This window comes from Gambusia affinis, linkage group LG11 (genome assembly GCF_019740435.1).
Source record: "Gambusia affinis linkage group LG11, SWU_Gaff_1.0, whole genome shotgun sequence".
Lineage (NCBI taxonomy): Eukaryota > Metazoa > Chordata > Actinopteri > Cyprinodontiformes > Poeciliidae > Gambusia > Gambusia affinis.
The window spans coordinates 25,687,531-25,709,932 of record NC_057878.1 but is presented as its reverse complement, the minus strand read 5'-3'; the positions used below and the strand labels follow the sequence as shown (position 1 = coordinate 25,709,932).

At 39.5% G+C, this 22,402-nt stretch overlaps 1 protein-coding gene across 4 annotated transcripts; it reads right to left on the bottom strand.

Annotated features, from left to right (window-relative positions):
- Positions 1-557: 557 nt before the first annotated feature.
- On the bottom strand, positions 558-20,279 carry ccdc141 (coiled-coil domain containing 141). Of its 4 annotated transcripts, none has more exons than XM_044131642.1 (24): positions 20,179-20,261; positions 19,513-19,628; positions 18,548-18,905; positions 16,060-16,182; positions 15,069-15,284; positions 14,291-14,384; positions 13,960-14,093; positions 13,719-13,877; positions 11,849-13,129; positions 11,629-11,745; positions 11,430-11,552; positions 11,057-11,251; positions 10,118-10,291; positions 9,890-10,039; positions 6,811-6,951; positions 6,359-6,547; positions 6,091-6,274; positions 5,748-5,860; positions 5,492-5,656; positions 5,286-5,413; positions 4,666-4,915; positions 4,047-4,363; positions 2,581-3,954; positions 558-1,263 (listed from the first exon to the last, which is right to left on the bottom strand). In XM_044131642.1, the coding sequence occupies exons 3-24, from the start codon at positions 18,689-18,691 to the stop codon at positions 1,083-1,085; spliced, it is 5,952 nt and encodes a 1,983-aa protein (XP_043987577.1). In that variant the 5' UTR covers positions 18,692-18,905; positions 19,513-19,628; positions 20,179-20,261; the 3' UTR covers positions 558-1,082. The 4 variants fall into 4 exon arrangements, with proteins under 4 accessions (XP_043987577.1, XP_043987573.1, XP_043987574.1 ...); XM_044131638.1 differs by having other exon boundaries at positions 11,849-13,135; positions 20,179-20,260; XM_044131639.1 differs by lacking the exon at positions 19,513-19,628 and having other exon boundaries at positions 11,849-13,135; positions 20,179-20,279.
- Positions 20,280-22,402: the final 2,123 nt, after the last annotated feature.

The following is a 22,402-nucleotide window of genomic DNA, read 5'->3' as shown; positions in this document are numbered from 1 at the left end:
GAGGGGAGTACTTCCTCGCCACCGTCGCTACATGCATCCTTGGAATGAGTAATTGCTGTAGAGTCAACAACTCATTCTGAGTATGTATGTAGCGACAGTGGAGAGGAAAAACTCTCCTTTAATAGGAAGAAACCTCCAGCAGAACCAGAGCCGGGCTCGGTACTTGCAGCCGTCTGCCACAACTGATTGGAGCTGAGAGAAGATGGAGCAGAGATGCAACAGGACAGCTGACGGGGAGAACTTTCTGTTCATGGAAGTGAAAAGTTAACAGCAGGAGAGTGGGAACGGTTCGGTGATGGAAGCATCATGCCAGCCAATGCAAGGGCAGGAACCACAGCCAAAAGGATTTGTGTAAACTTAAAGGTATACTGTTTTATCTATTTATGCATTTAACTTTTGTTTTTTTATGTTACTTGTAGATATAAAGACCTTAACGCCAATATTGTCAATGTCTGTGATTTTTGTTTTGCATTTTTTTTCTTTCCATTTTACCATTGTGATATTTGTCCTTGTTAAAAATCCTTTGTGATGTTTGTTTAAAATAAACGGAGCCAAGCTGATTGAAGGCATCCATTTTAATACTGTCAGAACAGTGATGAATGAACACCAAAGCGCCACCTTCAGGCCTCTCTCCAGATTGACTAAATAAATCTTTCTGAGATTTTACAGTTTTTTGTTTTTTTTAAACATCCCATTTAAACAGTAAAGAATCACCACAGATGTTGGCGATCAGAAGTTTAACTACAGCTGCTGTTCTCTACAGTTCCTGGGAGAAGAAACTGAGTTTGTGTTTAATTCCATTCCAAGCATATATAATAACTATAAAATCAAGAGACTGGTCTTTTTTTTTCTCCAAAGTGTTTCGTCATACTCTGTTTAATATTTTAAAGTACTACAAACATTTCAAACCAAATTACAACACATGAAAGCTTGGGTTTACAGTCAGTTTAAAATTATGAAAATGACATGTTTATAGAGGTCAGTTAAGCTAAAATCAGATTAACCTACAGCTCAGATTTAACTGAGTCAAATATCTTCAAACATCCAGCAGAAATAAAAAGGTCAGAGCATAATTGCTTGAGTCAGAGTAAAACCAAGTAGAGCAGCCACAGCAGAACACAGAGAGTCCCAAACCAGGTGTTCCAGTCCTCCATGATGACGTCCAACGCCTCCAACATCAGCCATTTATTATCAGCACCACTGCTGCTTCCAGTCAACAGCTGTAAATCCTGATCCTGGTTCTTGTCCTCTTCGAGTTTAAACCTGCAGTGACCATGACAAGAGGTCAGACAGCACAACAAGCAGCTGCTGCCCCGATTACATGTGAGGGAGCGGAGGGTTATCTTCAGTCTGTTACTGTGTGCAAAACAAGCTCACTCTGTGAAAAAGCAAACTGGTGTTTATATTGTTAAGTCTGTGAAAGATAAAGTCATAAACATTAAAAAGATGCAAAATAAGACAACGATTGGCTGCAGCAGTTTCACTAAATTTTATGCTGTATTAGGGCCAGTGTGGATAGCAAAAAAGGAGTAAATTTATGTAAAAAAAAAAAAAATCTTGAGAAAAAAACAACATTTGAGCTTCAGAAGTTGAATATTTTCTAGAAAACAACTATTTTTGAGATTAATCTCAGAAATTTTCTGAACAAGAACTTGTTTTATAAGCTTCATACTTCTATATGCTATTTTCGGGGTTAAGATTGTGTGTGCCAATGAACTATTATAATATGTAGATGTTCTTTAACAAAATAAAAAAGCAGAAAATTAGCAAAAAATGCTCGTTTTTATTCACTAAAACTGGTTGAGAAGGAACATATTTAAATTTCTTTTATTGGGGTGCAGGGGAGCAAAAGATATTTTGATTATTTTATTCAATAACACGAGTCATGAACATCCCATTAAGTCAAACAATAAATCAGACATGGTTGTAATCGGTGGTGGGCACACTTTTGCTAATGCACTAATTGCAGAGCTCATTTTTTGCCTAGCACTCTAGCTAACTTTGAAAAATGTTTAGTGCACTTGGCTTCCCCTGAACTAATTTTTCTGAATAAATTAAATACATTTCTGAATAAAATGCCTAATTGCTTGGCTGTTTTTCAAACCTTGAGTAATTTAGTTTTGGTTATGGACTGTTATTTTCTGATGTCCTGTGTGCTTGTAACTGAAACCCTACTCTGGTCAAATAGGCAAAATCAGCAACAGAGTTAGCAATAACTACTATAAAACTGAAACCAAATAATTACTTCCTGAAGCTACAGGTAGGTGTACAAAGTTAAAGTTTATCATGCTAAGGGAAATTTACTATATTTGACTTTATATCAACAAGACTGAATTTAGCACTTTAGCATTAGCTTCCGTTCAATATCTAACGCTTTAGTATTGGCAATACTAATGTTTATGATTACTGCTTTACGGTTGGTACAACAAACATTTTAGTGGTGCCTACCACTAGACGTCATAAAAATAGTGATTATGGTGTCATTTGTTACCACAGATGAAATTGCTGCTTGTTTTTGAGCGGTGTTAATAATCTGATGAAACTTGAGTGTTACCATGGAGCTGGTTGTAAGCTACCCACCGAGTCAGCCTGGGCTCTGGGTTTCCCATCACCTCCACCTCTAACATCACTGGACAGCCCTCCATGACAGTGGCTTGAGACCAGGGCCTGGTGAACAAGGTGAGGCCAGGTTCAGAGACTTTTCCCAAAGGAATAGACTCTGATGAGGGATGAGGAAGACGAGCAGAAGGAAGAGGAGGCCCCTGGATCTGGGGAGTAAGTCTGATCTCCTCCCGGATAGCCATAGGTTGACAAATGTCAGGATCCTGGGATGGTGTTAGTACATGAAGTGTAGAATATGGAGATGTGCCATGCAGGTTAGCTTGATCAGCTAAAGGGTGGGTCTGAGGTTCTGGGTAGGGAGGAGCCGGCTGGGCTGAACTGGGACTCATGCTGGAACCATGCACACACTGGTGGGTGTCCTGGAGAGGGAAGACTGTCTGAAGACCCTGCTTGCTGCAGCAGATACTGGTGTTGCTGATGGTTTTAGGCTGTGGAGGGTTTTGGATGAGGTTTTCAGGTGGATCTCTAGGACCTTGGTTTGAAGGTTTGTTGGTCTGTGACCAGCCAGAAGGCAACGACTGGTTGAAGATGCTCTGGGTAACTGTTGTGGTTGTACTAATACTGCTGTCTTTAAGTGTTAAAGGTACATCCTGATCTGGTTCACTTCTGGTCTGTGAAAAGGTTGGATCTTGAGATATTGAACTTTGGGGGTTTTGTTTTTTTGTACAAGGTTCTAGAAGGTTATTGTCTTGTGGTTGGGTTTTGTTTTTGTGGAGGACAGGGTCTGTGACACTGAACATGTGAGAGACTGGATCAGAGAAAGGATTGAATGTGGTTTCCTGTGCAGAATTGCTACAGACCATTGGGTTGGTACAAAGATTGCCTGAAAAAGACGACTTGATGTAAATGTTTTGCTGGGAAACTAAACTAGTGCTGATCTTAGCAAGACTGTCTTGTTGAGGCATGGTTCTTGAATTTTCAGCAGACTTCATGTCCTGTTGGGTATGACTTGTACAATGATGGGATTCAAGTAATTCCCTCTTTTCAGGAAGGATACTTTTTGTTTTGGTGTAACTAGGATGGATGTTTAGAACCTCAGTCTTTCCTATAGGAATGTTGTGATTGTGCAGACTTTTGTCTGAACCATTGAAGGACTGCGGATGAAGGCTCTGACTCAAATCCTGTGTAAGGGTTGTGGATGGACATCTCTGCTTTGGAGAGTCTTTAACTTTAGAGCAGTCTTTGTTGTTGTACCCATGGACTGGGTTGTCCAGAGAGACATCAGAGGAAGACTCTTTGGTTTTCAGGATGGTGCATAGAGTACTGGTAAAAAGTGTTGTAACAGGAACTGTGGATGGACTTGGGTTAAAGGATCTGGACTTTGACCTGAACCTGTGGTACAACAGAAACATTATCTTTCTTCTGGAAGCATTAATGAAGTAGACGTTTGATCAAAGACCAGAGTGAATGTGGATCAAACAAACCTGGTCCTGCTCTGTAGTCTGACTGTAGGAGTTGGACAACTCTCCATCTGACTTGACTCTTTTTGTTGTGGGACAGAATCAGTTCTAGTTGGTTCTGACTGGGCATAGCATTGGTGGCTGACCTGGCTGATATGAACACTATGAGAACTAAAACAGAAACCCTCCTCAACATCTGAATGGAACATGTTGGACTCCGGAGTCTCAGCCAGCGGCGGCAGGGAAATGTCGTCAGGGGATGCACAATCGTACTCATCGTTGGAAAAACAATCCTCAGTCGTCACCTCAGGTTGATGGAGCTCCACATGTGGAGAGGTTTCCTGGGTTAAGAAGAAAACAATTTAATATTTCATAATAAATTTGTCTAGACTGTTTTAAAAATTGGTTAAATGCTCTGGATAAGTAATACGGAGGTATCGCAGTAGAACCACTGTAACGTAACATGACTATAAATACTGTTGAAGTCTACCTTCAAGCCACAATTCCCTTTCTGTCGGAACAAAACTCCATTATGTGATGCTTTATATTAAATACTTAAAGTTTACCTGAGCGATCAGGAATTTTTGGTGATATATAGCAAAGTATCATCAGCATAGAGGTGAATATTACTGCTGATTCTAACCTGTAGTGAATTTGAGCGACAGAAGCTGGAACCAATGTGGTGTTTCGCTCCTTCCATTTCCCTAAGAAACTCTTCCTGGTTATCAGGAAATGATGGACCAAAGACAGACTGAGAGGGTGGGGTTTGAGGCTCAGAAGCAGCAGTCTGTGATTGGTTGAGGGCGGCTTGAACCTGCCACTTGGCATCCACAGGTGAGCAGATGGTGAAGGTAGAAGTGAAGGAGGAGGTGAACTTCTCACTGTGTAACTCTCTGAGGTTAAAGACAATAATGTGAGGAAACAGTTTAATAACACTGGTTTTGATAGTTTCAAAATGATGCTTCAATGATTTCTTTAAATCTCCAGTTTTTATTGATAAGCCGAATATTAGAGATGTGAAACATTTTTAGTTTTTATTCCAAAACGTCTTTTTTCAACCAGCCTACCAACACTGAGGCAATAAAGCCAATAGAAATTATATTATTATAATAAGCAGTTAAATCAGAGGAAACTGGTATAATTGGGGCTGGGAACATTCACAAAAAAAAATTAATGCTTCATAATAATAATTTGGATTCAAGCCAAAAAAAAAGAAAAACTGAGAAAATTACATAATCTACAGCATTATGTGTTCCTACTAACCTGTTTGCTGTCGGTCCGTTTACACCCAGACTCTTCTCTGACAGAGGCTTCCTATTGGCTACAGCAGCCTCCATTCTATCGTTCTCTGTGATCAGTTCGGGGGTGTGGCCTGTCTCTTTAAGTTCATGCTGGAAATTAAATCTTTTTTGTCAATAACATCGCAAATCACACATTAATTGCCTTATATTTGAGTTAATTATCTTTACCATATCAGCAGCCTCCTGTGTGTGGCGATTATCCTTCTGCTTCATCCTGCTCTTTTCCTTTATTTTCTCCTGCTCTTCTGTCTGTCTCTCTTGTTCCCTCTCTCCGTCCTCATCTACCTTCTCCTCTTCATCCTTCTGCTGCTTCTGCTGTTTCAGATTCTCCAACTGAATTCAACGTCCATCATGAAGAATAAAAGAAGAAGAAACATTATTGACCGTCAGATCTAAATGGGGTCTTTGAATGGAGTTTGTTCACCTTCAGTTTGGCCTCCAGCTCCATCAGTCCCTCACTCAGCTCTCTGATGGACTCCACCATCTCTGAGTGTTTACTGACCGTCTTCTCTATGTAACGCTGACCCTCCTCCACCCCTGAAATAGCAAAAATACTTAATTTAATTCCATTTTTTAAATTATTAATTTTGTCTGAAATCAATTTCACTGCAGATCTGAAAAAAAGTGTCCAAAAAACTAAAAGCTGGTTATTATACCACTATACTTTCTAAATGAAAGCTCTTGCAGAATAGTTATCATTTCTGAGTAAAACATCCAAAGAGATTTTCAGAATAAAAGCCTCTGCCTCAGTAGTGTTTTCCACCCACCGTGCAGCCTGACAGCCAGCTCTGTGATTTGACTGATCCTCTCCTCCTGCTGAGGAACCGTGGGCCAAACAAACTTTTCAAACTGCCGGTACAGAACGGAGACGGCTTCGGTGCTGCGGCACTCCAAGGAAAACTTCCCAACGCGAGCGATGGTGGCACTCGCCTCCTCGCACCAGAAATGGTACTGTGGACGCAGAGCAACATGCAGCTGTACACCCACTGATCGATCAGCTCATCAATAATCCCAATTGATTGCCGGCAGTGATACCTCCTCCATGGCCTGCTGCAGCTTGCATGTCATGTCCAGGGTTTTCTGGTGCTCACAGATGTTTCTCTCTAACTGTCCCATCTGCCTCTGCAGCTCATTGATGGCGTCCTCCAACTGCCGGGCCATGCCTGTGTTTTTGACCTCCGATCCCAGCCGGGCCGTCACACCGTGAACGCGCTTCCTGAGCCCCTGCAGGACCAGATGGACCACATTTGGTCAACCCAATATAACATCGACCACAAAGACAAAATGCTAAAGGAATGAAAACCAGTACAGACAGAGTTTCTGAAAGTTTCACTTTAATTACAGGTCTACAGTTATGCTGTTTCAATTGTTTGGCTCCTCTGGCAATACATCTTGAAAATCAATAATTTATTGAGCTTTGTTTTGAAGAGATGATTGGACCAGGTGGGTCATATCAGGGTTAATTATCAGGTAAAACTCTGATGTACCTGCAGTTTCTCCAGGTAAACCTCCATCTGCTGCAGCTGGTTCCAGACTGCCTTTAAGTTCCTCGTTCGGTCGTTTCTCTTCAAGTAGTTGAACTTTGTGTTGCTGAAACGTTTTTTTAGCTCCTTGAAGGACTCACGAAGCTAAATGTTAAAACAACAGAATGTCAGAATAGAAGGTTGTGCTTAAATCCCACCATAAAAGATGTGACGATTCTCAACGGTAACCTGACAACCTGGATTAAGATATTAAGACTAAAGTCTTAAAAGGGACTGAATTTAGCACATTTTTGTACTTCCATTTGAGGCTCAACTGCTTCTAAAAACAGCCAACTAACTTAAAAAAACAACAACACCCAGACGTTTTAGTGTTTTAGTGTCTGGAAAATGAGTCGTTTCCAAAAAGTCAGGAATGTGACGTCACAAATCAGCAAGCCCTGCCCCTCGCCTAGCAACCCTAGCTGAGCTCCTGCACATTTGGTCAGCTGGTTTTACCACTGCATGCGCTGCACAATGACTGCTGGAAAAGGCAAGTGCTTTGCTGTTGATTTACCATTCAGAAACCATTAATGGAGTTTTGTTGGTTGTGCAGGAGGCTTCACTTCTAGTATTCAAAGATGTACGAACTGAACAGACTAAAATCTCGTTGTCTAAGAATAATTTTGTGTACAAATGTAATGAAAATAATTTGGATAAACCATAGACCTAACCTAACCTGTTCAAGGAAGCATAATAAATCACCTTTAATATTCAGATTCATAATGATGTGTTTGTTTGTATTTGTTTTATAAAAGATGAAGGTCGTCATCTGCTCTGCTTAAGTCAAGGTTTCAGTTACAGGAGGTGATTTGTCCATAAAGGCGACAGCTGCTTTGAGCTCACAGGAGTAAAGTTACACCAAACAACAGTTCCTCTAAGGCACTATTTGCTCTATAAATAGATGATAAACACTGTTGTTAGTGCTGATCTCAAAGAAGAACAGTCGCTTTCACTTAAAGCGTATATGTCCAACAGGGTTGATGAATACCAGTTAAGAAGTTCATTGTTCGGTTGGGAAACCCACTACATCCGATAGGGATGGGTGATATTTTATCACAGTATTTTGTGGTATTCATTGAAATAATGAAAAGTGACAATATAATGCATTTAATACTTCTTTAAAGTCTTTTCTCAAAACTTTCCGTCTGTAAGTCCCAACTGACATGCACCGCTACCTAGTAACCAAAGCTGAGATCCACCAAGTTTGGTCAGTTGGTTTACCACTGTATTTACTGTATAATGGCTGCTTGAAAAGACAAGTGTTTTACTTTTCAAAGATGTACGGTTGTATAATTGGAACCATATGAGTGTCAATGCTGAGTTGGGGGGGCGTGTCCAGCAACAACCTATTTGGATTTTAAAGTGACAGATATTTTATCTGTTTTATGGCCTCTTAGAATGATTTTGTGCAAAAGAAAATGTAGTGAACATGATTTGTGTAGACCTGTTCTGTTTGGAAACCTTTTAATGCTGTTCAAGATTTTGATACTAAGTGAAAAACAAAACGTTTCTGCTACCTGTTAAGTTTTGGTGCTGTAGACCACGTTTATCTCAAAATAAACAGTTTGCAATCATCTTGTTTTTGTGTGCTCCTCTTGACAACTCAGAAATGACCAATATACCTAATGGAGAAACTGTTGGTGATTGTAGGTTATACTGAGTTCTCCTCTTCATTCAGTAGAATCAGGGAGTTCTGTGGTTTGTTCCTGCAGCTCCAGCCACTTTGGTCTTTGATGGAATTATTTTTGGAGCAGAGGAACATTTCTGTCTCGGCTGGGAGGAGCGAAGGTGTCCGGTGTCTGATCTGTCAGCTGACGACAGCTGAGAGAGACGGAGCCGACCGTCAGCGGAACTGAACCAGCGGCTGGACGGGTCGCAGCGACAGAAGGGGGAGAAGGGAGGCTGGGGAAACCCAGGGTGAGACAGAGGAAGGAGCTCCAATGGAACAAGAAACAGGAGAATGTAGCTAGGCGAATATCAAATTTCTGAAGATTTAATTTGGGGTTTACATGGTTCACTGTGATGCCAAATTAAAACTGGAAAAATAAACAGTATGAGTTTATTTCATGGCACACTTTTTAGATTTTATGTAGCAAATAACTTGAAAACTGTGTTACAGAGGTAGTCATCACAACATGTTCATACTGGTCAGGATAAGCGACCATTTAATTCCCAAACACAGATTTAACGTGTGTTTGTGATAGCCAACATGTTGCACCATGTGCATGATGGGAAGTGCCTGTCAGCTGGCTGACTGTATTTAAGGAGTCTCTCCTGTTACTGCACTGACCCAGTATCACCAGTAAACCATCAAACTGAGTGGGATCCATCTACTGGTGAGCATGTGTAAAAACCTTAAAACAATTTTATTTGCAGTTGAATAATAAAACAAAAAAAAAACAACTTGGTTTATAATTCTAATTTTTGTAGCTTCATTTCTATGTCTAGGAACCATTAACTGGTTTGCCACCTAAAGGTTTCCATGGGGTATAAATAGGATGCGACACTGAGGCACTAGTTCTCTGGGCCACTAAACTGGATGGTGACCCAAGTTTATTGCTTCACCTTGTTCAGTGAGGAGGACTATTCAGAAGACTGGCACAAGGTCACTATAACAACCACTGGTCAATATTGGGAAAACGTGGGATTTTAATTGTTTAGACAGATAAGAGTAAGACTGAGATTTAAGGTAATAATATTTCAGGTGCGTTTAAATTTGGTGGAGTATCTGATGCTGTGGGCCAAATATTAACACAGCAAAGTTTGAGTAGTTAATCAGTAGAAGTCATATTTTAAATGTGAGAGCATGAAGGCTGACAGCAGCGCCCTCTGTTGGTCTTTTTGCTGATTGACAACCTGTTAAAAGCTCTCATAAGTTCACAATTTGGATCTCAAGAGTTGAAACTCCAAAAATGACCAAAGAATACATTTCTTCTGAGCAGATTTAGAAAATAGATGGATCTCAGATTAAAATGTTTGATTTCTGTGATATAGGTTTGTTTGGATGTACTGTTGCTCAGCCTGCTCAGACTTGAAACCTCACCTGGGTGATGTCTTCATGCAGGAGGTGAGTCAGCTGCTCCCTTCGGAGCTCCTCCTCACCTTGAGCTGCTTTGTTCAGCCAGGACTTGCAGAGAGAGTCCAGAGACCCCAAACGGATCTCCAGCTGGTCCACCTGGAAACCAGCCCAGTTCTGAAACACCAAGAGAACATCATTGATTAAAGTTTTCATCGTGTGATTCAGTAAAATCAGCAAACTATTTATTCATACACTTTGTGAAACTGCAGTACAGATGTCCGTCTTCATAGTCAAGGTGGTTTTAAGGAGGTTCTGGATCTGCTGCTGAGCCTCTTGTAATTGACTCAGCTCTTCTTCTTCGGACCCATGTACACCAGTGCAACCAGTTAAAGGACTGGGAGGTTCTGACTGAAGCAGCAGCTCCAGCTAGACACAGAAAATTTTACATTAAAATTAGGCACAGCTCTCTGGAGTTTGTTAAACAGAGCTGAGTTTTTTGTTTTGGAGTTCATCAAGGCTGTAAGCTTGGGCAACTTTCATTGTGGTTTTATTTCCATCACGGACATGTCAAAATTATAATTACAATTTCTAATTATTCATTTACAATTATTCAATTACAATTTCCCATTTCATAGCATAATCTTACCTTCAGTTGTTATAAAACTGAAATTTATAAAATTTGCTGCTCTTTCTAAACTCCACCTTCAGAAAGTCATTACAACATGGCTCCTCTATTAACGCTTTAACAATGTTTTTACAGATGTTTCACTGAGAAATAGTTCCTATAATGAGCTCAGGAGATGTGCAGCTCCACCAGGTATTGGCTAATTCTTGTTGGCTAATCTGAAGGCGGATCCTTGGAAACTGCAGCTCAGAGCAGGACCAACACCTCAGCTCCTTCAGACTAGCCAATAAAAATAAAAAAATACCTGGTCCATGCAAGTGTTCACAGCTGAATGGTTGCCATGGTAATCACAGGATTTCTCAAAGATGTATGAAAGAATGAAGGCAACACTCAGGTATGTTTTTAATAAAGAAATAACATGCTGTAAAGATAGAAAAATCTATTTTATAAAACATCGCCCCCTTAAATAAGCATTTCTGACTCCATGTTATTATTTTTTATTCAATCTTTGTTAAAAAGGGACTTTGTAAGATCGCGCAGGATGCCGACACTACTTCTCTTCTCACCTGTTTGGCTGTGAGATGGAAGCTGCTGCTCTGGTTCAGGATTGACTCGCCTTGCTGTATTTTGTCCTTCACTGCTTGCTGTAGCTTCAGCAGCTCTGATAGATCCTCCTCCATCACTGCTCCTCCCTGGTGGGCCTGGACTTCGCTCAGGTTCTCCCAGCTCCTCACCGTATTTTCTACCTCAGCATCCAGCTGCTGCGGAGAAAAGAGACCAAACGCCTCACAGCGCCAATCAGCCTCTAAATGTCCTGAAGATCTTTAGGTTCATCTGGTTCCAGTTTTAAGAAGCAGCTCACAGATGTTTAGATTCTGGTGCCAGATACACTCTCATCTGGGCTGCAGTTACCATTAAATATATGTACTGTGCTCTTACCCTGAAATGTGGTTCTGCCTGTCTGAACTGCTCCAGCAGCCTGTTGGTCTGCAGCTCTGAACCCAGATCCATGCTGGTACAGGAGTCCAGCAGTTCTGAGACACAGTTCAGGTCCTGCCGGGTCTGAAACAGGAGGTTCTGACATCAGAACCAGGGAGAACGTTCTCTGATCCACCCTCTAACAAACAGAGCTCCATACCTTCACTAGTCTCTGCTGGTATCGATTCCTGAACTCCTCCTGTTGCTGCCGTGCCTCCATCTGTTGTTCACCGAGTCGGTTCTTTATTGAGGCCGGGTCCGACCCAGATCCAGAGATCTGGAAGGTGCAAAAATGTATTTTTCAGTGTATTTCCAGTTTCAGGGCTGGAATAATTAAACCGAATCTGGTTCTGATGGATCTACCTGAACCAGGGACTCACCTCTGGTGTTTTGGTCACTTCTGATTCTGATCCGGGTTTAGCATCCAATCGGCATCTTAGCGGCTTGTCTGATCTGGATTTGAATTTAGTTTCCACCATTTTGGATTCCTGGCTCTGTTTCCTGGTCTTCTCTGATCCAGATGGATGATTTAGATCCTCCCCCTGCTGTGATCTGGTCTGATTCTTCAGGTCCAACTTGGATCCAGTTTGGAGGTCGGTGATCTCAGCTGAACTGGATTCAGGTTTCTCTGATCCAGATCCACGCTCCTGTATTGATGCAGACTTCAGAGGTGCCGTCTCTGATCCGGTTTCAGGGATATTTTCTGAATTACATCTGAGCCCAAAGGTTCTGTTCCCCTCTGGACTGGATCCAGTGGATCTGGGTTTTCCATCACACCCAGGTGTGTGCTGCTGTTCTTCTGATCTAGATCTGGTTTTGAGAACTGGTCTAGGACCAGATAGAAGTAATTCTGATTTAAGTTGGTTCTTTGGTTCTGATCTGAACCCAGTTTGAGAGTCTCTGAAGTTTTGTGACTCTGGTTCTGTTTTCAGGTCAGGTTGTTGGTCTGAACTCTCAGCCGAACTGGATTCAAACGGAAGGTTTCTGGTCTTTTCTGATCTATTTTCAGCGTATGGCGTTCTATTTTCAGTGATTTCTCCACATCTGGATCCTGGCTTCACATCAGGTTCACATATGTACAGCTCATCTAGTCTGAACTTGGTTTTGAAAACGGCTGTAAAACTGAATTGTGGGTTACTGGTCTCCTTTGTTTTGGACTCCAGCTGCTGTTTATTGGTCTTTTCTGTTCCACATTCAAGCTTTAGATAATTTTCCTGCTGTGATCCAGGTCCTGGTTCTTCTGATCTGGAATCAGATTCTGAGCCGGATTCTGTCTTCATCTTTGTGCTGTCAGATGAACTGGATTCAGACTGCAGGGTTCTGGTCATATCTGATCTGGTTTCAGTGGTTCCTCCTGATCTGAACTCTGATCTGGATCCACACTCGTCTTTGATTTCATCTAATCCAGACCCAGATTTCAGCTCTCTGAAATGATTTAATCTAGACTTGGAGTTCGGGTTGAACCAGGAATCTGGTTTCACATCTGGTTCTTGTCCAGACTCTTGTAGTCTGGATTCCAGCTTTACATCTTCTGGTTCTTCTGTCTGCTTTACAGGGTTTTGTTCTGAGGAAGATTTAATCTGGAAATCTGACCTGGATCCCGATTTCAACCCCAGATCTTTGGTTTGGTCTGATGTGGATTCAAACTGGTTCAGTAGACTCTGGTTCTGTGGTAAAATAATAATAAAACTGATCAGAACAGTTGAAGGGAACATAAGAAATAGCTGCTGATTCACTGGGAAAGATGCGACAAACAGTGGATTGTTGGGTCATTTATCTGTGAAAGCAGAGCTGCATCAGTGAAATCAAAGATTTAGGCTGTTTTCACACCTCAGTCTGGTAAATTCAGTTCAATTTGGGACCACAATTGCAATATTTGTTCCATTTTTAACCGGTGCGGTTCGCTTTCACACTGCACCATGTCAAATAAACTAAACCCTTAGTGGAACAGAATGCCCTGTGCTATAGTCTGCTTCCTGCTTTTGGAGCGGTGTGCCTGGTGTTCATATACGCATTCAAACTACACCAGAGGTGAACCAGAGTTCGCTTTTTTGGTCTGAATCAAAGTTTGATTAAAGCAGACTAAACAGGGCTGGTGTGAAATTATTGAACATTTCTTCTTGTTCTTGCAGTTTTTCACAGGTTAAAACATGAATTCTGCAGAAATCAGCTGACAGAACACCAAAAGGAAGTGAACTGATTTATAATGGTCAATAAAAACAAAAGTGATGATCTAATGTCAAGACTTGCTTTTGTTTTGGACTCTTCCCTCATGTTGAGAACCACTTCTGCCTGCTGCAGCTGCAGTCTGAAAGCCTGGTCAGCCCTCCGCCTTCGGTCCTGCAGGTCCTCCACCAGCTGCTCCAGCCTCAGCACCGGGCCTCTGCTGTACTGGGAACACTGGGAACTCTGGGAAGAAGCATCAACATCAGTGATCTCAACAACATAGTGCTCAAAAGACATCCTGCAAACAGCACTGTTGAACTCTGACCTCCTCAACATCTTCTTTATCACCCTGCAGTACCCTTCCTCTCCTCTGGAGGGCCTCAGTCCTCTGCAGCTGTCTGAGTGTTTGCAGGAGGATGCTGCTGCTTGTTAAAACCTGCAGCGACTTTCCCAGAAGATCTACAGGTCAACATAGAAAATTATCATCATCTCTGTCAAAAATAAACCAGATTAATCTGTTAAAACACCTAAAGTTGTTTTACTAGACATTTACCAACACTTGAAGCTACAAAAACATCAAATTAGATGTCATATATAATACCTAACTGAGACACGTTTTCAGATTATAGAAGTAAAACTACCATGAGCTCTGATACCTTTCCTCATGAAGTCATAGGAAACCTGAACATCATTCAGTTTGTCTTCATTTGTAACCTGGAGATTCTCTAATCTGTCAATGCCAATGGCAAACTGCAGACAGAGAAGCACAGGAGTCAGACAGGTATAAACCTTGTTATTCATATTGTGGTTTATTTTCTGAATGAATATCAAATCAGTCTTCAATTAGATGGAGAGAAAGGGGTATGAGAATGGAGACTTAAAAGAAAAGGGTGTAAAAAAAATGCACAGACAGAAGAGAAACTGTCAGCAGAAAGACAATTAGCTTTTCTGTAATTTAATCCAACAAAAAAGCAGTGGAAATAAAGAGACATATTGGTTTTTGTAATGTTATTAAATATTTCAAAATGCAAATGAGGAACGTGTGAGTGAACCAAACAACCTTCAGCCCTGCTGGTTAACCACAGAGGGAAGGTCACAGTATTCTGATCAGCTGGAAAAGTTTTCACCCCTCAAAGACTTATTCTGTTTCTGTGAGGAATTCTCTCACACTAAACTGAAAGATATGAGTAAAAATAAAATACAATTTTCATATAATTATTTCATTAAGCGAAAAAGAAAAGAAGATACGGAAACTAAATTAAAGAAAAAGCTACAGTTGAAAACATTAAAGATAACTCTCATTTTCTAACATTATTCCTGAGGTCTAAGGGAGCATATTTTAATATTTGCAGCACATCGTGAGCCCTGTTTTTTTGTTTTTTGTTTTTTTTTAGCTCCTGTCTCTTTAAGACCCCCCTCATCATCCCTCTTCACCTCCATCACTCGGCAGAAGAAATCTGAAGCCTGTTTCAGGACGTCCAGACGTCTCTCCAGCAGTTGGAGGAGCAGCGACCATCCCTCCCTCAGAGACGCCTTCATCGCCTCGGTCAACTCCTCTTCTTTTTCCTGCTTCCTCCTTCCATCTCTCCTCATCCTCAGTTTCTCCTGGTGTTTCTTTTCTATCACAACCAACACTTCAGGCTCATGTTTCTGCAATAACATATTTACATATTAATATATAGTAGGGGATGCTAACAAATAATTGTTGATTACTGGTCTACTATATTAAAATTAGTCCTAATCATTAATAACATCCATTTTTAGATTTTAATGCTGTAGTTTGGCCGCAGCCCAGCAGAGGGCGTCATCTTGGTCATCCTTAAACAGAACCGTTCTTACAAAGAAATAAAGATGGCGGCCACACTGGAACGGCAGAGACAGTTGAGCGTTTAAAATGCACTTAATGCGGTTGATTCAAAACTTACTGATGTGATAAGAAGATGAGGATGGTTGATGAAAGATAAGCAGAGAGAATAATAGATAGAAATTTTAACAACATGATGCTAAAGCACGGTTGATTTTAAGGCCTGTCATGAGTTAATGCACTTCATGGAGCTAAGTTTGAACATTCATTCAAGAGCAAAAGACGGTACTTCTGTATTAATATCTCTCTGTTTATGAAAATTAAAGTCTCCCTGAGGTCTAAGGGAGCATATATTAATGCTTACACCACATTGTGAACCCTGTTTTATACAAAATGTTAACATTTAACTGTGCTTTCTTAAAATTCAGTATATTATGAAAAAATTTAGCCCTTTGTGTAAAAATGGTCAACACCCTCTTGAACCAAGAGAAAATTCAGGTTTTTAAGAAACGGCTGCTTATCAATTTATTGTTAGTCGAAGGATAAGATCTTAGATTAACTCATTAATCAATAACTTTAATCCCCAATAGATAGGCAGAGTTTGTTTGAGTCCTTGTGGACCTGGAGTTTCTCCAGCAGCTGCTGCTGCTCCTGGATCAGGATGTGGTTTTCGTCCCGGTCCGATCCGATCTCACAGAGTCCTGGCTGGAACTGGACCAGCTGGAGGTGGATCAGAGAGCCGCTCTGCAAACATAAACCAGAGACATTTTATTCATGACTAGTGTCAACTTCTTCTTTAGCTTAATAGTGACTCTTGGCTGGCCTAATAAAATCCCAAAAAATAAAGAAGAACCAAACAAAAGACATGAATGATGTCATCCGATCCAAATGAGAACCAAAAAATGTTTTCAATATTTTGTCTTCATGTCTGTCTGACCTTATGGTAGAAACCCAGGCAGAGAAATGTTGGAGTAGGCATATGATCCTTGAGCATGATTAGATAGAGTTGGTTTCAACTTCCTTTTTCTGTCTGCACCCATGAACCCTTCTTTTCAACTCTTCTGCGATTTGGGGTCATAGTTCAAATATATCTGAACTTATGAGATAATAATTAGCTGTTTGTTGCACTACAAATCATAACAACTATCCGAAAGTTAAAAAGTAAGAGCAAAAAACCTTCCAGCTAAACAGCGTCCAGAACCAGTGGGAATCCAAACATGCAACCACTCAACTAACCAGTGGTGATCCCAATGGGGGGCCAAGGGAGCCAAGGCCCGCTCTTGAAAAGTGCTTGTGCCCCCCAAAGAATCATGTTTAATTTATAGAAAGACATACAGAGTTATCTTATTAACTGAAGAAATAAATGTAAAGCACAATAAATAAACAAATAATACAATTATATAATTTTAACAAATGTTTAGCTGTGGGCCCCTTAATTTAAAAAAAATTATGAATAAAAGTCTAGATAAAGGACAAATCAGAACTGACAGAGCTACTCCAACATGCTGCCATTGTGAACAGAGAACAATAAATTGGATATTCTTGCTGCGAGGCAACAGAAATATTTTATGTATGGATCAGAAATTAGTATCAATTTGAAGCTTTATTTGCTGTGAATCAGACATGCTGCGGTCTGACTCTGAATCTCTTCACAAGTGTTTGTGTTGGAGCATTCCTCCCTTGATACGGTATCTCTGGCATGTTGTCCAAAAAAAGACATGGAGAAGGTGATAACACACACACACACACACACACGCACACACGCACGCCCGCACACACACACGGACGTCCGCACACACACATGCACATCCGCACACACCCACACAGTTGACCTGGAGCTAAAACAGGAAGTGGCACGTGGAGCGACAGCTTTCGTCTACATGACCTCCACAGGGACCCAGAGAAAACAACCTTTCAGCTAATGGCTTTAATGTCAGAAACTCATTTTTGTTTAAAATGTTATAAACTAAAACATCTAATCAGTTAACAGATTTTAAAGTTTCAACTCCCCACTAAAAGAAGTTTCAGTTCTCAGTAAATTAATATATTCTGTCAGCTAGAGACTTTATTTAATGCTTTGTCAGATAAAACATCTTAATGTTTAAGCCATCAAAAACGGTTTTATAACATTTCATTTCAAGCAAAACTGACGGCCTTTTCCTTTAATTTTCTATACTCTGTTCTAAAATTGTATATCAGCAAATATATTTTCAATTATCTAAATTCACAGCCTGACAGCCAACAGATTTTAACATTTTAAACTGTGTCAGCCAGATGCTTTATTTAACTCTGATCTAAAAACACACTGCAAGTTGACAGATTTAAGGTGGACTGGTCTGTTACCTAATAGTTTAATTTGATAAAAATAACCAAACTAAATCAGGCTTTCGGGAAACATGCTTATAGTTTGTACCAAGAGGCTCATGGTCATTCAGTTAATGAGTTTTACATTTTAAAGCTTGAGTGACTTTTCAGACAACACTTTTAATATTTAGAAATCAAAATTAAAACTGTTTAATTTAATGGTTTTTACATTACACACCAAGAATCTTCAAATTTTTCTTCTTCCCTTTTTTATATTTTAATACTAGAGTTACAGTCAGTCAGTTTATAACTGAATTCACAAAGAGAAACATGTAATATTGATCAACAGATTGTTTTCAAGCCTGTCAACTAATTATGATTATTTTCCACTTAAAGCTACTGAAAATAATAAAATAACACTTTAAAACAGAAATGCAGGCTAAATAAAATGTGAGAACTGTTAAAGGTTATTTTAATCTGACAGATAACCAATATTATTTATTGAGTATGACTTAATACTTTGGAGTTTATAGTCATAGTTCATGAATTTGTGTTTTAAAAATTGAATTTTTTAAATTTAAAGTATGTTACTTTACAGTCTGTTTATATGTTTAAAACTTTAACTCATATTAAACATAAAATAGTGAATGATTAGTAACAATTAGTAATAATTTGTCCAATTATTTGGATTTTAGAAACATTATATGAAGTTTTTTCTCTCTGATTTGTTGTATTTTAACTCATCCGTCTCTACATATAAATTAAAGGACAGTAATTGGACCGTGAATGTCTGTATTTTTGTTACCTGGAGGACAGAAGCAACAATCTGGGTCCGGCCGGCCTGAATGGCGATGGAGCTCAGAGTCGTGAAGGACACTTTGCTGCTGCTGTCCTCTTGTCTCTGACATCCGCATGTCTCTTCAGTTTCTTCTGTCTTCCCAGTCCTCATGAGAAAACACTGAAACCAGTCTGTTACTGGTTGACGAGTATAAAAATATTCTTCTTTTTCTCCTTGGATTCCTGTTAGTTTGTACTTCGAACATCCATCCTGCGTTTCTTGTTTTTGCTCCAATATTTACAGTTTGCAGTTGAAGTCAGAGTAAACTAGAACCAGTATCCCAGTATCTCCAGTTCTTGGTGGTTGTTGTTTTTTTTTTTAATTCCTACAAAAACACAGAAAAAGAATTTTAAAGAATAAAGGTTGCTCTGATTTTGTGAAAAATTGTAGTGACTTTCTCATTTATTATTATTATTATTATTATCAATAATAATAATAAAAATAATAATAATAATAATATTAATAATAATAATAATAATAATAATAATAATAATAATAATAATAATAATAATAATAATAATAACACATTTTATTCATATAGTGCCTTTTCTAAAAATTCAAGAACTTTACAGGAATCAAGCAAAATCACAAATACATCATTTAAGTATATCAAACAAAATCATAAAAGGGCAAAAAATATGTAAATGTGATGACATAACTTTCCTTTTTTTTGTTTTATCTTCAGATTTAATAACTTGACAAACCAAAATGTCAGAATAAGCTCCAAATTTCACAAGCATCACATCATAACACAAACCTGTGGGAACATCTTTAACTAAAATAAAAGTAAATCTTACATCAGAAACAATCTGGAACTTTCTAACAGGCCAAAATCAACCCAACTGCTGCAGAAAAGAGAGATGATGATTTCCAATATTTTCAAACATGAACTGATGAAAGTAGACAGCTAAAGAGAGACACTATACACTTACCAACAGAAGAAGCAAAGAAATATGTGAAAATTTAGAGCAGAAAAACAGTTTCAGGTCAGGTCAGCTATTTAGCCTGTTTTGGCTCCATCACCATTCCCATCTGCACAGATATTCCTCTGGTAAAAGACAAACAGAATGAGATCTGTCACAGGATTTCTGCAAGATCTCAAAAAGTTATAAAATCTTCAGTTTTACTCTTAAATAACAATCAGACTTTCATCTTCAGAGAAGCTTTTTCTAGTTTGATGACATGCCAGCTGGACTGAGCTACTCTGGCCAGGTGTCCAGCATCAGTTACCATGACGACAGAGCTCAGAGGAAGTAAAGCAGCATCCTGTTGGATCTGAAGTCGCCTCTCTGATAACAATAGCGCAATAAAATCAGGTTTTCTGAGAAAATATTAATGACATAAAATAAAAACTGATTATTATTTAGCAACATTTATCCTAATCTCACTTTAAACTATATTTGTTTAGCATTAGTAACCCTACAGATCTTCTTTACAGGCCTGCAGCTGGTGTCATTTATTACGTGTAAACCGAGATTCCAGTTAATTATCACTAAGATCCGCTTACAGCTGGTGGAGCCGCTACTGAACGCAACAAACTCAAAACTTTAAAACAGTCCGAGGCCTGAAACCTACGCAGAACACATGGAACACGGTACCTGAGGCTCGGTGCTGACGGTCCAAACGCCTTCTGGCTGAAAGAGGAACCGGAGCGGTGAGAGGGGAAGCGCGGCTGGAACAGCGAGGAGGGGCGGCGGAGGTAAAAATAGACGAGGATTATCAGTGAGCTGAGTGACAGAGAGACATCTGCCTTCCATAAACAAACACTGCGCTCTCTGACACACACAGAGAGAAAACACACTGTAAACACATCAACGCACAATGAAGACATGAGGAACCAGAACCGAACTATACGGGACTTTTAATAGGGTCATGAAGAAAAATATGATAATAATACTGACTTTTAAAAATAAGAATTCTACGACAGCATATCAGGACCATTTTGGACAGAAAAAATAGAACTGAATCTCCGTTAAAAAACTCAGAAATTTTCCAGAAAAAACAAGGACATTTCTGAGCTCCAACGGATTACAATTTGCAAGAAAAAAACTCAGAAATTTTATCATTAATCCAAGAAATTTTCTAGAGAAAACACAGACATTTATGAATTTGAAATATCAACAATTTGCTAGGAAAAACTAAAAGTTTGAGATGAATCTTTTATTTTCTAGCACAAAAACTTTGAAATTTATGAGTTATAAAAGTAAAAGATGTTCTGAGTTCCAAGTCAAAACATTTGGCTTTTGAAACTCAGAAATCTTTTTTGTTAGTCAGTAAAAATAACTTGTTTCTTTGTAGCCATTTATTCCGCCAAGTACAACAACCGAACAGACGACTCCAACTGAAGAAAAGTACAAAAGCATAAACGTATATTCCTAGCACAACAGTGCCCCTAGCGGATGAACATGTAATACAAACAAAAACAAAAGAGTAACAATCTCCCGTTTTTCTTAAAAGAAGAAAAACAAAATATATACATATATATTTTAAGATTCATGACAAAGCACATCCCTTAAGGATTTTTATTAGAACAGTGTCAACACGATGGAATGTGAAACATCTTGTAAATGAATTTATTGAAGAATCCAAAGTCCTTCATAAAGAGCCTTAAGGATTGAAGTTGTGGATGCTCCCTTCTTTGTTAAACAGTCTGCAAGTTGGTCTTTTGTTTGAGACCACAACACTTGAACTTTCTTAGTTTGAATCAGCTCTTTAATTGAACTGATTTCCAAGCGTAACCTTTTCTCTGCAACAAACTTAGTAGACTTAAGTGCATCTACAAGAGAGAAATTATCAGTCACACAGATTATAGGTGGAGGACAAGCAGTACTACCAGCACTGAGTTCAGAAAAGAGTGTGGAAAGAAAAATGGCATTATCAATCCCCTCAGACATAGCAAGTGTTTCACCAGCCAGTGTGCTCCTGACAATTCTCTTAATTCTCTTTGACTGCCATGAAATGGGAGAGAACCGCCCATTGTCACCCATCAAAACAATGAAGTGCCCACCTTGAGTACCCCCATCTGAAAGATTTCCAAAAGATGCATCAGTGAATGTAACCATCCTTAAGTTACTGTCTTCCCCAAGGTGTTGAAAATTCAATTCAACTGATTTGGCCTTGAGCTTACACACAACTCTGTTTGCTTCATTAATGGTCTGTACTGTAGCATGTTTGAGACGAGATGCTAAATTACTAGCATCAAACATAACATCAGGCCTGCTCTGTCTCGCCACCCACAGAAGTTGACCTATCTTCGATCTGAGCTGCTCTGTCTCCTTTTCAGTGAGAGGTGAAGCCGACTCTGCTGCTCGTGAGGGTGAGAGGTGTATGGACTGCAGGTGCTGAATGTATGTTTCTTGGTGTATTTGTACCATCTTACCTTCAGTAACAAGATCTACCCCCACATAGGAAAAGCTATTGTGTGCTTCACGACCAACATTAAACTTTGACCTCAGGTGAGGTATGACTGACTCTGAAAACATGTGTGATCCACCCCATATAAAATCATCAACATGACAAGCAAGTACACCAGTTACATTTTTGTGTTCATCCAGCCAATAGAAAACTGCAGGGTCAACCTTAGACATAATGCCTCCTGCTTCCATCATGATGGTTTTTACCCTGTTATACCAATACAGTGAAGCATCAGCTAAACCATACACACATTTTCTCAGTTTCCAAAGCACACCTGTTCTAATTGGCCTCTGGGGAGGTTTGATGAAAATGTCTCTGGACAGTTGCATACCTTGAAAAAACAGATTTAATGTCCATGAGTTGAAGTTCCCATTTCTTCTGACATATAACTGCCACAAGGAGTCTCAA